Source organism: Loxodonta africana, chromosome 15 (genome assembly GCF_030014295.1).
Source record: "Loxodonta africana isolate mLoxAfr1 chromosome 15, mLoxAfr1.hap2, whole genome shotgun sequence".
NCBI classification, from domain to species: Eukaryota; Metazoa; Chordata; class Mammalia; order Proboscidea; family Elephantidae; genus Loxodonta; species Loxodonta africana.
The window spans coordinates 4,298,196-4,315,832 of NC_087356.1; the positions used below are offsets into that span (position 1 = coordinate 4,298,196).

General features: G+C 42.1%; 2 protein-coding genes across 6 annotated transcripts in view; one reads left to right on the forward strand and one right to left on the reverse strand.

Annotated features, from left to right (window-relative positions):
* The window catches only part of TSGA10 (testis specific 10), a 139,099-nt gene extending 138,594 nt beyond the window's left edge, over window positions 1-505 (reverse strand). For 2 of the 3 annotated variants that reach the window (XM_023552546.2, XM_023552548.2), the window contains exon 1: window positions 431-505. The gene's annotated coding sequence lies outside the window, so the exon portion shown is untranslated. The remainder of the gene's footprint in view (window positions 1-430) is intronic. The other variant, XM_023552547.2, reaches the window with a different exon arrangement.
* Window positions 506-787: 282 nt separating this feature from the next.
* Window positions 788-16,548, forward strand: C15H2orf15 (chromosome 15 C2orf15 homolog). Of its 3 annotated transcripts, none has more exons than XM_064268449.1 (4): window positions 788-1,115; window positions 1,846-1,956; window positions 7,145-7,281; window positions 14,577-16,548. In XM_064268449.1, the coding sequence occupies exon 4, from the start codon at window positions 14,654-14,656 to the stop codon at window positions 14,927-14,929; it is 276 nt and encodes a 91-aa protein (XP_064124519.1). In that variant the 5' UTR covers window positions 788-1,115; window positions 1,846-1,956; window positions 7,145-7,281; window positions 14,577-14,653; the 3' UTR covers window positions 14,930-16,548. The 3 variants fall into 3 exon arrangements, with proteins under 3 accessions (XP_064124519.1, XP_064124520.1, XP_064124521.1); XM_064268450.1 differs by having other exon boundaries at window positions 7,174-7,281; XM_064268451.1 differs by lacking the exon at window positions 7,145-7,281.
* The last annotated feature ends 1,089 nt before the right edge of the window (window positions 16,549-17,637 follow it).

The following is a 17,637-nucleotide window of genomic DNA, read 5'->3' on the forward strand; positions in this document are numbered from 1 at the left end:
TCCATAGGAACTGGGCCCGGCCCCACGCTCCCGGGAGACCGCGACGGGGCAGAGCCGGCCGTGGGTCCCCGGCCGGCCGCCCTCCCGGGGGTCTCCCCCTCCGGAGCCGCCTCCCCCCCGGGGGGCCTCCCCCCTCCGGAGCCACCTCCCCCTCCCCCAGGAGCGGCCTCCCCCGGGCCGGCGAGGCCCGCGGCTTCCACCTGGCGCTCCGGCTCCCTGGCCGGCGTTCCGGGCCCGCCGTCCTCCCCGGCGCTCATCCCCGCGACTGTCCGGCCGGGGCCTCCGCCGGGCGCCCGAGACCCGGCCCGCCTCCATACCCCGCCCCGTCCCCGCCCCTCCGGCCCCAAATCCGCCGGGTGCCGAGTGCCGGGTGCCGGCCGCAGGAGGCGGGGCGGTTAGCGCCGCCTCGGCCCCGCCCCACGCCCTGTACCTCAGGGGGCTCGTCCTCCGCCTCCGGGTGCCTCCACGCCGCTTCCGTGCCGCGCGGCCCCGCCCCCCGCGCACGCGTACCCGGCTCAACACGCCCCCTCGCGGGAACCACAAGCCGTGCGCGCGCCCGCGCACGCAGCGACGCGTATCGCCCCCTGCTGCCTGTCCGGGCGCCGAGGAGAGGCCGCTTCCTGGTCCTCCGCGCCGCGCAGGCGCATGCCCACGCCCCGCCTAGGCGACCCGCCTGCGCGGCCCCGCTCTCCCGCGCACGCGTACCAGGCTCAACACGCTCTCTCGCGGGAACCACTAGCTGTGCGCGCGCCCGCGCACGCAGCGACGCGTATCGCCCCCTGCTGCCTGTCCGGGCGCCGAGGAGAGGCCGCTTCTTGGCCCTCCGCGCCGCGCAGGCGCACGCCCACGCCGCGCCTAGACGCCCCGCCCGCGCGTCCCGTCTCCTAGTAACCGGCCTCGAGCCCCTTTTCCACGAGGTGCTTCTCGTTCTCTGCCAGCTGCTCCCGCACCTGGATAGAACGCGCATGCGCAGGGCTGGAGCTCCGCTGTTCGGAGCACGGGCTGCTTTGTGGCCACAGCTTTGGGCCGCTTGCACCGGCGAGCAGGCGCGGGTCTGGGCTCACGTTCAGTGGACCGGCCAGTTCTCAGAGCTGCCCGTGGGCTCCGGGAGGTTGGTGCGTTCTCCTGCCGCAGCCAGGCGCCTGTTTGGGGGGAGCCTCCCAGCTCGGGGCCTCCTGCTTGCAGCGCTCCGGGAGAGGGCAGGCCCGTCCCGGTGGAGGGGACCCCTTGCAGTCTAGGGAGCCTGCGGACCCACGGCCGGGCCAACCCTGCAGCATCAACTCGGGGTTGAATCGACAAGGGGCAGGGCTAGCAGTGAAAGATTCCTGCGCGGTAGTCCTGCAGCACCTGCCAGTCCTCTGACTCCCCGTTGCAGAAAAACTGGTGACGATTAACGAAAAGGATAGGGTATACAGCCACACTTGGTATTTCTAGTTCGTCGATTGTCGTCCTGTTTAATGTCACTTAAACGTGTCTTCTGAAACTGGGGCAGTTCTGCTCTGTCCTATAGGGTCGCTATGACTCGGAATCGACTCGATGGCACTGGGTTTGGTTTTATCCGGTTTTCTCTCAACTGGGAGCTTTCAGTCTGAGAATAGTCACTTCACCCGGCGTAATATTATTTTTGGCCATCCAGCTACGTTAAAATTAACTATATTACCTTAAGGTAGAGAGGTGAGCTTTTTAGTGAAAAAGAATGAGCATTGCATTATATTGCCAATGTTTTGGAATCCAGCTTAAAAAGTATTCTTAACTTTTCTTAGTGTTGAACATGTCCCATCTGTTTAAGCAACCCAAGAGCTTCTGAACTGTAATGGTGACTTCATCTCCCATCTTTTCCTGCAGATGAAAGAGACACTGGATTTTTACAGGAGTCCTCTGATGATGTAGTATAAGCCTGTGCGTTGCAAAAATAGGCGCACGTTAGAAGAGACTAACAGTTCCTGTCTTTGCCAGGTGAGTAATTTTTTTCCAAAACATATTATTGGTAGGCAATTTTTATGTTAGAACTAATTTCGTCATAAGGTACATTTGAACATAAGTGCCGTATGCATTGCCAGTCTCTGTTCTGATTTTTTCGTTATTTGTGCCATTACATTTTCTCGTATTTTGTAGCATTTATTTTCAGATACCATGCAGTTTGTATTAAATGCTAGCTACTAGAAAATTTAATTGAGTGCCTTTGTTATTTTAGATAAAGAGGTCAGAGTCCCAAGGAACATACTTCCTCTGAAATACAATTACATCTAATTAATAAAATGTGCCATCAAAGAACAGGCTCTCAAAGACTCTCATGAAACGTTATCTTAGGGGGAATACTGTATAATCTCTTGTTTCCTCTTCAGATACTAGGATTATTTTGAATAAAAGGTCCTCAATATTTAGCATTATTGAAATAGGAAAGAATGTACTAACTTTAAAACTATCAGTTGGAGTTGAAGACTTGGAGTGGTATTAATTTAGGAAGCAGGAAAGTACTTCTCTTCCGGGAAGAATAACAAAAGTTTAAGTGTTTATGTATGCCACTGGATGGTACTGAAGATTCCTTGGAAAGAATGTAGGGAAGAGATCATTTTAAGGCCAAAACAGGGTGTAAAGATTCCTTTTTTTTTTTTTCCCCCTTATCAAGGACTATTAAATCTCCTTCTGTAACCCAAAAAAAGTGAAAAATTTCTTCCCTTTATGGAAACCCAAGGAGTGGTGAATGCCCCTAGCAACTAAACCTCATTTGGTAGTTCAGCTCTCTCCCTTCTGACAGACACGCCTCATCAACCTTAGAGGTTGGGGTTGTCTATTCCCTCACTCTTTCTGTCATTTCACAAACTTCACTACAAAAACCTGTTTTACCTCCTTTTTTTTTTCTCTTTTTTCCTGTCTCCCTGTTGTCCCTCCCCCCCCCAAAGAAAAGTCTGGGACTCCAGTTACATGCGTGTTAAGCTACTTGACCATTGTCCCACAGCTCACTGAAAAACCTGTTACCGTCGAGTGGATTCCAGCTCATAGTGACCCTATAGGACAGAGTAGAACTGACCCATAGGTTTTCCAAGGAGCATCTGGTGGATTCGAACGCTGACCTTTTGATTAGTAGCTGTAGCACTTAACCACTGTGCCACCAGGGTTTCCCACAGCTCACTGGTGCCCTATTTATTTCTTTCAATTGAATGCTAACTGGATGTTACTGCTATTTTTTCAAGTTCACTATTCTTTCCTTTGGCACTGTTAATCCCATCCACTGTATTTTGCATCTCTAGAATTTTGATTTTTTTTAATATCTTCTATTTCTCAACCTAATCACATTCATGCTTTACTCTCTACTTTGTTGGAGATATGAAATACATTTAAAATAGCTGTTTTAAGATTCTTGTATGCTAATTCTATCATCTGTGTCATTTCTGGATTTATTTCTATTAACTGACTCCCCCCGCCCCCCCGGTTAGGGGTGGTGTTTTCCTGCCAGGTAGTTTTTGATTGCTTATTGCAATTTTTACATTGTTGGGTGTTGGAGTTTTTATTATTTTTTTGTTTGTTTTTTTCTTCAAGTATATAGGGTCACTATGAGTCAGAATCCACTCTATAGCACTGGGTTTGGTTTTGGGTTTATATTTGGGCATGTTCTGAGATGCAGTAAGATTACTTGGAAACAGTTTGGTACATGAGAGCTATGCGGTCAAAAATAGTAGCCACCAGTTACATGTGGAGGTCAGAACTCCAAAACGAGGTAGGCTGGGCTAAAACAGGAGCTCTGGGTGGCACAGTGGTTCAGAGCTTGGCTGCTAGGCAGCAGATCTGGTTTTTGGGTTTGGTTGGGCTAAAATAAAAGTTATATCAGGGCTGCATTCCTTCTGGGGACTCAGAGCGGATCTGTGCCAGCTTCTACAGGTCATCTGCATTCCTTGGCTTGTGGTCCCTTTCTACCTTCAGAGCCAGCAATGGCCAGACAAGTCTTTCTCACGTTATGTCACTCTAACACTTGCACTCCTGCCTACCTCTTTCACTTGGGTCTTTGTGATTACATTGGAACCACTCAATCCAGGATAATCTCCTTAATTTTACCTGAACCTTTTAATCCCCCTTGCCAAGTGCAAAATGGTCGGAGTAGTAATAGAGTCAGAACCTATCTAACTTAAAGGCAGGGGATGAGGGATAATGAGAATCACTGTCAGCACAAAACTGATTCCGATGAAGTAGAAGTCAAACATACCTCCACTCTCAACATTTTTATCAAATCTGTCACCAGCCGTTCCTCCCACGGCACTCTCTACTTCTGGGTTCAATAATCCATTGCAATGGACACACAGGACTCACAGACCATACTTACAGTTCAGTGGTTTATTAAGGAACAGGGTACAACTCAGGATCAGGATCAAAAGTCTACAACACAGCATCAGGAAGCAGGTAGGCAAAGTCTCCCTTCAGTGCAAACCTCTCTCTCTCTCTCTCCCTCTCTCTCTCTCTCAGGACAGTTTCCTCTTGGCCCTACTGTCTGTTGCTGCCAGCTCTGCCACTGGACCCCTTCTCGGCCTCTCGATGTCTTCAGTGTTACAACCTTTGACCCGTGTTACAGTTCTTTTAGAAGGTTCCTTGCCACCTCTCTGTTTCTGCTGCTTCTCTCTTTTCTTTCTTCTTTCTGCTTCCATTCCTGTTTCTTTCTATCTGACAAACTTCTGTGGGGTTTTTTGGCTGCTTATATACACAAACTGCCCAAACTCTCAAACTTCAATTTCAGGGCATGGCACTCCCACCAGGGCCACAAACAGACCAATCCCCTCTCGGGAGGCCACAGACACTTCATTTGCATAGTAGGCTACAAACACTTAATTTGCATAGCCTATTGACCAATCCAGTCCCTGCAAGGTGCATACCAGTCCCAGGGCAAGCTGAAGCCCAGAAGCAGACAAAAAGTATCAAACCATAAGTTGTTTACAGTTACCCAGAAAATGTTATTCAACCTGGACAAGAGTAACAAACCTTCTAGGGTAGAAAACTGGGGTAAAGTTGTCTCCTTAGGGCTTAGGGGAAAAAAAATCTCTGAAGCTGTTTTCCAAAGAACCAGAGTGAAAGGTCACATAAAGGAACTCATTTCACCACACTAAGTAACACAGCATACTCAGAAATTCTGAGGATTAAGATGTGGACACCTGCTTTGGGGGCTGTCTTAATTATCCAGTGGTGCTACAACAGCAGTATCACAGGAGGATGGCTTTAACAAAGAGAAAGTATTCTCTCACAGTCTGGGAGGCTGGAAGTCCGAGTACAGGGCGCCAGCCCAGGGGAAGCCTTTCTCTCTCTGTTGGCTCTGGAGGAGGGTCCTTGTCGTCAGTCTTCTAGTCTAGGAGCTTCTCTGCAAAGGGACCTTGGGTCCAAAGGACATGCTTGCTCCTGGTTCTATCTTGGTGGTAGGAGGTCCCCATCTTCTCTGCTCCATTCTCTCTCTTGTATCTCAAAAGAGATTGACTCAACATACAGCCTAATCCTATAGATTTTCCTGCCTCATTAACATAACTGTCTGTAAACCTACCTCATTAACATAACTGCCTCTAATCCTGCCTCATCAACATCATAGAGATTACAATTTACAGCACATAGGAAAATCACATCAGATCATAAAATGGTAGACAACCACACAATACTGGGAATTATGGCCTAGCCAAGTTGATAAACATTTTGTGGGGACACAATTCAATCCATAACGGGCCATTATTCTGCCTACCACAGCTGGGGATTAAAACAAACCCAAACTCATTGCCGTCAAGTCGATTCAGACTCATAGCGACCCTATACGACAGGGTAGAACTGCTCCATAGGGTTTCCAAGGAACACCTGGTAGATTCAAACTGTCAGGCTTTTGGTTAGCAGCCGAGCTCTTAACCACTATGCCATGCCACCAGGGTTTCCTCCTGGGGATGAGATATGTAGAAAATCTAGGTTTTACTCTGAGATTGGCAACAACTACAGCGTGTTGATCAGATTTGGAGTGCTGTGATTTGGCTTGTGTTTTAAAAGGCTTATTCCTGATACTGTTTGAAGAATGTACAATGGGGAGGGATGGGCAGGGGTGGAAGTAGAAACAGATTCACTGAAGGATTGGATGTGGAATAGAAGGTAAAGAAGGGCGTTAATAATGATTCCACCAACAGTGTATAAGGTTTCCTGTCAACCTGCATTCTCCTTGTACTCGGTACTATCCACCTTCTAAAGTTTATCATTCTGGTTCTTCTAAACTTGATGTCTCTAGTTACTAGTAAGTATGAACAGCTCTTTGTGTACTTATCTATATGGGATTCCCCAACCTGCGAATTACGTCTTTATATTCTTTGCCCGTTTTTCTATTGGGTTTCCTTTTTCTTGTTGATTTATAGGAGTTCCTTTCATATTCTAGTGATGAAATCCCCTGTCAGTTTTGCACATAGCAAATACCTTCTTCCAGTCCCTTTTCTATCTTTTTAACTCTCTTTACTGAATAGATGTTCCTAATGTTGAATAGTCAAGGCCATCTGTTTTCCCCCCTTATTATTTAAGCTTTTTAGGTTTTATTCAAGACATTCTTCTCCACTCCAAGGTGATAAATATATTGACCTACCTTTTCTTCTATTGGTTTTATAGTCCTGTGGTCACATTTAGGTTTTTAATGCATTCGGAGTGTATTTTTGTATGTAAGATAGGGGTCCTGCTTTATTTTTCATCCACATAGTGAGTCAACATTAATTATCTTATCATACTAAACATAGTTTGTTCCATCCTCTTCGCTTTATAAAGTTAAACCCATTGCTTCTGAGTCAATTCCAACTCATAGTGACCCTGTAGAACAGAGTAGAACTTCCTCATAAGGTTTCCAAGGCTGTAGTTTTTATGGGAGCAGACTGCCACACCTTTCTCCCATGGAGCAGCTGGTGAGTTCGAACTGCTGACCTTCAGTTAACAGCAAGGCTCTCTAACCACTGCTCCACAGGACTCATCCGTCTGCCTTATAGTGCTTCCTTTATCATATGTGAAGTTCTTACACATACTTAGGTCCATTTTGCAGCTTTGGTATATTCCGTTGGTCATTTATTTGTTCCTGTACCTGTAGTAGATTGTTTTCGTAGCATGTCTTAATATTTGGTAAGGCAAGTCTCTTTGTTCTTTTTTGTCCAAATTGATTTAGCTCTTTATGGACCTTTATTCTTCTATAAGCATTTGATATTTCTTCTTGAATACCAACCTGAATGCCAGACCAAAAAAAAAGAGGCCCCCAAATAGACTTGCTCTCTTCGTGTCCACAAGACCCTGGGGGAACTTAAGGTGAGATTTATAGAGCCAAATGTATCCTATTGCATTTAATTTCTTCTCACTCCCTTTTTTTGAATGATGTGTTAATTAGTTTATAATTATGTGTTATCATTATATTACTTTTGTTGACTTCAAATGTAGTATGTTGTCTTATAGAGTATTGTTGACTTTTATACTTTTTTAAAATTTAGTATTTTGTAAAAGTTTAAACATACAGAAATGTTACAAGAATGATAAATTGAACAATTATTTTTTACCTCCTAGATTCAACACATGTTTACATTTTGCATACCTTATTTTCTATAACTGAACAGTGAGAGCAAGCTGTAGATCTGATCCTTCACCTCTGTTCTAGTATGTACCTCCTAAGAACAAGGATATTCCCTTACATAACCAGAATACACTTATTAAATTCAGGGAATTTAACCCTGATGCAACATGATTATCTAACAAACCATCCACATTCAAATTTCTCCAGTTGTCCAAGGAGTGTTCCATATATTACCTTTTTTTTTTTTTCTTTTCCAATTTAGGATCATTCACCGCATTTGGAAGTCCCCTCAGCCTCCTCTTACCTAGAACACGTTCTCAGCCTCTTTTTGTCTTTCTGACACTGGTGTTCTGAGGAGTACAGGCCATTTGTTTTGTATCTTTTTGTCTTTCTGACACTGGTGTTTTGAGGAGTACAGGCCATTTGTTTTGTAGCATGTCTTTTGGTTTCAGTCTCTGTTTCCTCATTTTGGAATTCAATTTACACATTTTTGGGAGGAGTATTTCCTCTTTAATTAATTAAAGAGGAGAAACCATAGACCAGAAGGCACCCACTTTTATTAATTTGAAGGTAGTGTTGGATATTTATTTGATGAGGGAAAAAAAAAAAAACACTTTTAAGTCCAAATCTAAGAAACAGGTATACCTACATTTAGAATTCCATCAGAACTCTTTAAAAACGTAGCTACATTGTACTTGTAGCTAGAGAGCCAAATCCATACTCTTTTATCTAACTGATACAGCAACAACACTTGAATAACTTCCGTATTTAGAATATAATAGTCGGCCCAGGACTGTTCTGTTACAGGTTAGGCACAGACATTAAGTCACAAATATGGATGAACAGATCTCCAAATATCTTTAGAAATTTTCAGTCAGTAAATGACTAAAACTTGATGGAGATTGAATTGTAAACTGTCAAAAGATACCACACTGCTTAAATATTGAAGACGAGATTATAAAGGTAGGTTAATACTTTCACAGCTGTGACATCCGCTCCAGATGTCACATTGAGCATCTTTGGGAGATCGCTATTCTCCAGCAAACGCTGGTGATTCTGCAGTCTTCGCTGTCTTCCCTGTGCCAGAAAGCCTGTCCCCTGTGCCATCCTGGCCAACTCTGCTTACCAGTTCCTACACATCTTTCACTGCCCAGCCCTGGCCAAAGCCCCCTTCATTTGGGAAACTTCCCAGGCTCTCCCTCCATGTTGCATGCTTATCTCTCTTAACAGATTGGGCAACCTTAATAATGAATAAGTATATGGACCTTGGTGGATGGAGTACTTAGGAATCAAATCGACTACTCCATGGAAGGAAACAAAGGAGTAGTGCCAGATGATCAGTCAAAACAAAACCAGGTGCCAAATGTGGAACTGACCATCAGTTACTCACATGCAAGTTCAAGATGAGGTTGAAGAAAATCAAAGCAAGTCCATGAGGGTCAACGTATAACCTTGAATACATCCAGCCTGAATTTAGAGACAATCTCAAGAATAGGTTTCAAGAACCAAATACTAATGACCAAAAACCAGAAGAATTGTGGGAAGATATCAAGAACATCATACATGAAGAAAGTGAAAGATCATTGAAAAGACAGGAAAGGTGTCTATATACCAGCAATGAGAAATCTGAAAGGGAAATTAGGGAAACAATCCCATTTACAACATCATCTAAGAGAATAAAATACCTAGGAATAAATCTAATCAGGGATGTGAAGCACTTATACAATGAAAACTATAAAATACTGCCCAAAGAGATTAAAGGAGACTTAAATAAATGGACAGGTGTTCCATGTTCATGGATTGGAAGTCTTAAGATGTCAATACTGTCCAAAGCAATCTCTACCTCCAACATAATCCCAATAAAAATTCCAACAGCCTTCTCTACAGAAATCAAAAAACCAATCCTCAACTTTATACAGAATGGCAAGAGGCCTCACATAGCTAAAGCAATGTTGGAAGAGAAGAACAAAGTAGAAGTCACACTTCATGATTTTAAAAGAAACCTGGTGGCATAGTGGTTAAGTGGTGCTCCTGCTAAGCAAAAGGTTGGCAGTTCGAATCCACCAGGCACTCCTTGAAAACTCTATGGGGCAGTTCTACTCTGTCCTATAGGGTCGCTGTGAGTCAGAATCAACTTGATGGCACTGGGTTTGGTTTTTTTTAATACACCTACAGTAATCAAAACAGCCTGCTACTGGTGTAACAATAGAAACATTGACCAATGGAATACAGTTGAGAATACAAAAATAAACCTATACATCTATGGTCAACTGGTTTTTGACAAGGGTGCTAAGTCCATTTGATGGGGAAAGAAGAGCCTGTTTAATAAGTGGTGCTTGGAAAATTGGATATCCACATGCAGAAAAATGAAACAGGATTCATGCCTCGCACGATACACAAAAACAAATTCAAAACAGATTAAGGACCTAAATGTGCTAAGTAAAATCATAAAATTCTTAGAAGAAAAAGCAGGGGCAACAGCGTCAGGGCTAGCTTTTAACAGTGGATTATCTAAAATAAAAGACAATAAATGGACCTCATGAAAATTAAAAACATTTGTTCATCAAAAGGCTTTAACAAAAAAGTAAAAAGATGAGCTGGGATAATATCTTTGGAAACCATGTATCTGACAAGAATCTAACAACCAAATATATAACTTCAACAATTTAACAAAAAAAAGATGATCATAAAATGGGCAAAGGAAATGAATAGACATTTCTCCAACAAGGACATTCAAATAGCCACCAAACACATGAAAAGATGCTCAGCGTCATTAGCCGTCAGAGCGATGCAAATCAAAACTACAATGCAATATAATTTACTTCCACTAAGATGGCTAAGATTAAAAATTATATAACAAATGTCGGTGAGGATATTGGGAAATTAGAACACTTACCCATTGCTGGTGGGAATGCAAAATGACACAATCGTTGTGGAAAATACTGTCGGGGTTCCCAAAAAAAAAACTAAAAATAGAACTACCATTTGTTGTTAGGGGCCGTGGAGTTAGCTATGTCTCATAGCCATCCTATGTACAACAGGACGAAACACTGCCCAGTCTTGTGCCATCCTCACAACCATAGCTATGCTTGAGCCCACTGTTGTAGCCACTGTGTCAGTCCATCCTGTTGAGGGTCTTCCTCTTTTTTGCTGACCCTTCGCTTTACCAAGCGTCATGTCCTTCCCCACGGACTGGTCCCTCCTAAAAATGGGTTCAAAGTACATGAGGCGAAGTGTTGCTATCCTTACTTCTAAGGAGCATTCGAATGGTTGTACTTCCTCCAAGCAGCACTTATTCATTCCTTTGGCAGTCCATAGTATATTCAGTATTCTTTGCCAGCACCATAATTCAAATGTATCAGTTTTTCTCCAGTCTTCTTTATTCATTGTCCAGCTTTCACGTGCATATGAAACCACTGAAAATACCATAGCTTGGGTAAGGTGCACCTCCATCCTAAAGTGACATCTTTGTTTATTAACACTTTATAAAGAGATCTTTTGCAGCAGATTTGCCCAATGCAATGTCGTTTGATTTCTTGACTGCTGCTTCCATGGGCGTTGACTGTCGATCCAAGTGAAATGAAATCCTTAACAACTTCAATTATTTTCTCCATTGATCATGATGTTGTGAGGATTTTTATTTTATTTATGTTGTGGTGCAATCCACATTGAAGTCTTCGATCTTCATCAGTAAGTGCTTCAAGTCCTCTTCCCCTTCAGCAAGCAAGGTTGTGTCACCTGTTCATCACAGGTTGTTAATGAGTCTTTGTCCAATCCTGATGCCACATTCTTCATATAGTCCACCCTCTCAGATTATTTGCTCAGCGTACATATTGAATAAGTGTGAGAGAATACAACCCTGATGCACACCTTCCCTGATCATAAGCTACATAGTATCCCCTTGTTCTTTGTGAACGACTGCCTCTTGATCTAAGTACAGGTTCCACATGAGCACAGTTAGTGTTCTGGAGTTCCCATTCTTCGCAATGTTACCTATAATTTGTTTTGATCCACACAGTCAAATGCATTTACATAGTCAATAAAATACGGGTAAGCATCTTTCTGGTATTTTCTGCTTTCAGCAAGATCCATCTGACATCAGCTGTGATATCCCTCATTCCATGTCCTCTTCTGAATCTGGCCTGAATTTCTGGCAGTTCCCTGTGGATATACTGCTGCAAACATTTTTGAATTATCTTCAGCAAAATTTTACCTGTGTGTGGTATTAATGATATTGATTGATAATGGCTGCATTCTGTTGGACACCTTTCTTTGGAATGGGCACAAATATAGATCTCTTCCAGTCAGTTGGCTGGGTAGCTGTTTTCTAAATTTCTTGGCTTAGATCAGTGAGTGCTTCCAGCATTGCATCCATTTGTTGAAACATGTATTTTGTCAATTCCTGGAGCCTTATTTTTCACCAGTGTCTTGGACTGCTTCCTTCAGTACCGTTGGTTCTTGATCATATACTGCCTCTTGAAATGGTTAAATGTCGACCAGTTCTTTCTGGTACAGTGACTCTGTGTAGTCCTTCCATCTGCTTTTGATGCTTCCTATGTCATTCAGTATTTTGCTCCTTGCTGTTAGTAGGTGCCTTCCAGTTGGGTCTGACTCATAGTAACCCTCTGTGCAACAGAACAAAACACTGCCTGGACCTGCACCATCCTCACAATCGTTGTTATGCTTGAACCCATTGTTGTACCACTTGTCAATCCCTCTCATTGTTTATTGCATACTGCCTGGGGTCTTAAATGCTTGCAAGTGGACAGCTAAGGCACAACAGTTGGTCTCCATTCACTTGGAGCAACACAGGAAGAAGAGTAAGGAATATAAGGAGGGTGTGGAATGTGTAGCTAATTGCCTCCATCAACAACAGCCTCCTTTGCCATAAGACCAGAACTGCGTGGTGCTTGGCTACCATCACTGAACATTTTGATTAAAGATTCTACAGCAGAATCCTGATCAAAAGGGGGAAATGGAAATAGAATGTAAATTTAAACAGAATTTAAAACTAATGGACTGCAGCCTTGGAGCCATGAAGTTTAGATGAACACTTGAAACTAACGCCCTGAGATAATCTTTAAATCTTAAACCGAAAATATCTCAAGTCTTCTTAAAACCAACCAGTAGTTTAGCTTAACTAGTAAAAAAAAATGTTTGAGTATTATGCTATTTTAAGAACTATCTATATGGGATCAGAGTGACAACAGCAACTTGAAAGATTAGAGAGGAACCTTAGGGTGCAGTGAATTTATGTTAATGAGGGAGTAACAACTCAGAAAAGGAGGGTGAGAGTGGTTGCAGAACTCAAAGAATTTAATCAGTGTCACTAGACATGTAGAAACTGTCGAGTTGGTGTATGTTTTACTGTGTATAATCTCAACAATAAAAACAAAATAAAAATTTTTTAGAAGACCAGAAAGAATGAAAAGACTCAGATGGATTTCAGAAGATATTGAAACTTGCTCTTGAGTGTAGAGTAGCTAAAGTAAACAAAAGCGTTTAAAGGGTGGCTCTAGAAGATAAGGCAAAGTATTAAGATGAAATATAAAAAGACTGGGAGTAGAAAACCATAAGGGAAGAACACAAGCAGCATTTCTCAAGCTGAAAGAACTGAAAAGAAAATGCAGGCCTTGAGTTGCAGTACTGAAGGACTCTATGGACTTACTATGAGTCGAACCCAACTCGATGGCACCTAACAACAACAATGGGCAAAATATTGAACGACACAGGAAGCATCAAAAGAAGATGGAAGGAAGATACAGAGCCACTGTGCCAGAACCATCAGTTAACATTAAGCCATTTTAGGAAGTAGCATGTGATCAAGAACCGCTGGTACTGAAGGAAGAAGTTCAAGTTGTACTGAAGGCATTAGCAAATAACAAGGCTCCAGGAATTGATGGTACACTATTTGAAATGCTTCAACAAACGAATGCAACGCTAGAAGAGCTTACTTGTCTATGTCAAGAAATTTGGAAGACAGCTACCTAACTGGCTGGAAGAGACCTATTATTTGTGCCCGTTCCAAAGAAAGGCAGTCAGATAGGATGCAGAAATTATCAGTCAATATCATTCATATCACATGCTAGCAAAATTCTGTTGACGATAATTCAGAAATGACTGCAGCTGTATATTGACAGGGAACACCCAGAAGTTCTAGCTGGATTTAGAAAAGTATGTGGAATGAATGATGATGCTGCTGTTGCCAGGTGGATCTTGGCCAAAGCAGAGGATAATGTTCGATAATGAAAAAGGAAGACAGAAGAATTGATGTGTTTCAACGGTGGTGTTGGTGAAGAATATTGAATATAGTGTGGATTGCCAAAAGAAGAAACAAATAAGTCTTAGAAGAAATAAAACCAGAATGCTTCTTGGAAGCAAGGATGGTGAGACTTACCTTGGACACGTCAACAGGAAAGACCAGTCACTGGCAAAGGACATCATGTTTGGTGAGGTAGAGGGCTAAGGAAAAGGAGGGAAACCCTCACTGAGATGGACTGACCCACTAATCACAACAATGGACTCAAACATACCAGCAATCATGGAGCTGGCACAGAACTAGGCAATGTTTCATTCTATTATACATAAGGTCACCACGAATCAGCTTGATGGCAACTAACAACAGCAAAAATAACAAGTTCCGTATCTTTATTGGACATCTTTGTTTTTTGCAGAACATGTAAGCAGAGTGCTTAGCCTTCAGTAATTATTTCTTTAACCCATTAATGAGTTTAAAACTTTTGCTAGCAAGGATGATAGAAAAGACTAAGTTGAGAAGTACTATTATTTTCCAAAGAGCAATGAAACATAAAATCTGGTACTTAAATTCCTTTTAAGAATGACCTTCAACAGAGTCTATAGAACTTGAAAACTTCCTGCAAAGAAAATGTAAACACTGAGAAGTGGAAGGTGATTTTAACTTTATATTTTCAGCACCATCACCATGACATTTCATTCAAACAGACATTGCCATGAAGGTATTTGAAATTCCTGCTATATTCACTTATTCCTTATATTTTTATTTTTTTTTTTCCAGCAATCAAGTTGAAGAAACATTTCCACTACTTAAAAAAGGTACCTGCAGAGTAGCTTGATATTTGTCCAGCTGTCCCAATGGGCTTTTCTCTGAGTAAATCTGCTACTCAGGTATCTGCTATGCGTGTGGATTCAAAAGTGGACGATCACGTAATGCGAGGGACTGAGGAAAGCAGGCCAGAACCAGTCACTCAACTATTCCAAAACACCAAGAAAATAAGATTAGAAGATATGAACCAAGAAAACCTGACAAGAAATGAAGAGACTGGCACTGGATCTCTTTCAGAGAAAGCCTTGGGTTCAGTGGTATATGTTAAAGAAAGCGATGGAATAGAAATGACAGATATAGAGTGAAGTTATTTGTACATATCACCAAGGAAACCAAAAATCGATTTTGATAAGGGACGAGGGGCTGAATGAGAACTAAACCTTATTTAGGAAAACCTAAAAAAAAAAGGACTTGCTTATTTCTACTATTTATGAATCTTCTTGGCATTTCTTGATGATGCATATTCAAAAGACAGTTACTTTGGGGAGAAAAAGCCTTCAAAGAATCAAAGCAGAATTCTCTGGTATTATATTCTAGCCTTGTTAAAAAACTAGAGCTTTTTAGCAACAGTAAATGGCACCAAAACAATTTAATCAAACGTTTTTCTTTAACAAGTGCTACTTTCCAGCGCCCAAACAATTTGACTTTGGTATTTCATACTATTTCTGGTGCACTGATTTTGTATCTTAAATTTCCAGTTTGGGATTTTACCTTAGGGTACTTTATCTTCATGATTTTTTGCATTTCTCTTCTGTAAAAGATTACTGTGGATAAACTGTGCAAATGAGTGGTAAATTACGTACCTTCAGAAGCATTTCACATTTTACATCTTCCCTTTTAAAACTTTTCTCCCCACATTGAATCTGATTCAGAGTTAGAAAATTGTTATTTCCAAATGTAATAATTTATCTTGCAGATGCTGTCATTTTATACCATGAATATTTAATATTAGAAAAACAGCCTAGTGTTTAAAAAATCTTGTTTTCTATATATCAGTTTGCTGTTCTTATTAAAGTATCTAGTAGTTCAAAACAGCAGTCTTGTCCCAAGTAATGTTAGATGATATTAAAACTATTTTGTATCTGGACATACAGTGACCTGTGACTGTTTATACTGTGTGTGTATTGAATGGAAACCCTGGGGGCATAGTGGTTAAGTGCTACGGCTGCTAACCAGAGGGTCAGCAGTTCGAATCTGCCACGCGCTCCTTGGAAACTCTATGGGGCAGTTCTGCTCTGTCCTATAGGGTCACTATGAGTCGGAATTGACTCGACGGCACTGGGTTTGGTTTTTTTAGGTGATGTATTGAATATGTTCAAGTACTTTAATATTTAATGATTATCTCTAAGGTCCCATTAAGTAATCGGCTTAATATTCATAAAAACAAAGAGGAAAAGTCATGTTATTTTGGGAAGAAGCAACATTTTATAAATAAGAAAAATACTAAGCAAATGTAACGTATTTATGGGGAATATTGAACCTAGACTAAACAAAAAAAATGTTGGACAGAACATAGCCAATAAGATACTGCTTTTTATCGTATGTAGAAGATAATACTTTAATGAGAGGGAAAAAACACATAAACCATTCATTTGTTCACTGAGCTTGGTGCTGTGCTTAGTCCTGGGGATATAGTGATGACCAAAGCCTTCATGGTGCTTACCGTCTGTCTATCATGGAAGACAGAACATTAGACAGTAACTATATAAAACCCTGTGGTGTAGTGGTTAAGTGCTATGGCTGCTAACCAAAAGGTCGGCAGTTCGAATCCGCCAGGCGCTCCTTGGAAACTCTATGGGGCAGTTCTATTCTGTCCAATAGGGTAGCTATGAGTCAGAATCGACTCGACAGCACTGGGTTTGGTTTTTTTTTTTTTGGTATATAAAATACAAACTGTGATATGCCATGAAGAAAACAGAAAGCTTTTGGAGAGACGTAATAGGAGACACACATATAAACTTGATTGTAATTGTGGGAATTGGTAAGGATTCTGAGGATATGACATTGATAGTGTTTGCAGTGACATGATTGTCCAAGATGATGGTGAAGTTCAAGGTACAGAGAAGTGGTTCGAGTCCAGGTGTATTTGTCAGGACATAGTGATGGCTTGGAAGTGGGAAGTAAGAAAAAAGAAAAAGGCTTTCTAGCAGAAAAAGCAAGCTGTATAGCGCTTCCTTGGAGGAAAGCATGATCTCAGCAGAACAGGTTTTGGAGATAACAGGTTTCCAGGGTAAGTAGAGAGCTAGATGTATGGGACTGAAAATATAAAATTTGAAGTTGTATACAGAGATGCTATATAAAGCCATGGGGGTGAAGGATCCTGCTTAAGGAGAATGTATAGAATGAAGTCCCAAAGAACTCAGAGAAGGGGGAGCTGGCGAAGAGGACTGAAGAGTTGGCAGTGAGATTGGAGTAAAACCAAGACAGGGTCATGTCAAGGTTGCCCACAGGAGTCCTTCAAAGTGGAGGTAGTCAACTGAAAGGTTAAATAAAGACAAAGTCCATTGGATCTAGCAACATGTCATCAGTGACCTTAGCAAAAGCACTTTTGATGGAATAATGGGGGCAGAAGCCATGTTGGAGTAGGTGGAAGGATAAATGAGATGTGAGGAAGTGGATACTAGATGTGTGGAAGTGGATACTAGATGTGTAGTGACTCAAAGGAGCTTGGCTCTGAAGGGGAGTAGACAGAATGGAAGATGGAGAAAAGTCACTGGAGGATTGTTAAGAAGAGAGTACAGCATGTTTGAGCCTCAGTGGAAAGGTTCCAGTGGAGAAGCTGAAGAAGTAGGAGAGGGGGGTAAGAAAAACCAAGAGATAGAAGGTCTCTGAGCAGGGAGGAGAGAGTGGGATTCCCCAAAACCACCTAAGCAGGAAATTAGGAAAAAACTCTACCATCTCAGGTTCAGAGAATAGAATTTAGGGAGAAGTAATGTAAGAATGGAGGCACAGTGGTTAAGAGCTACGGCTGCTAACCAGAAGGTTGTTACTTCAAATCCACCAGCTGCTCCTT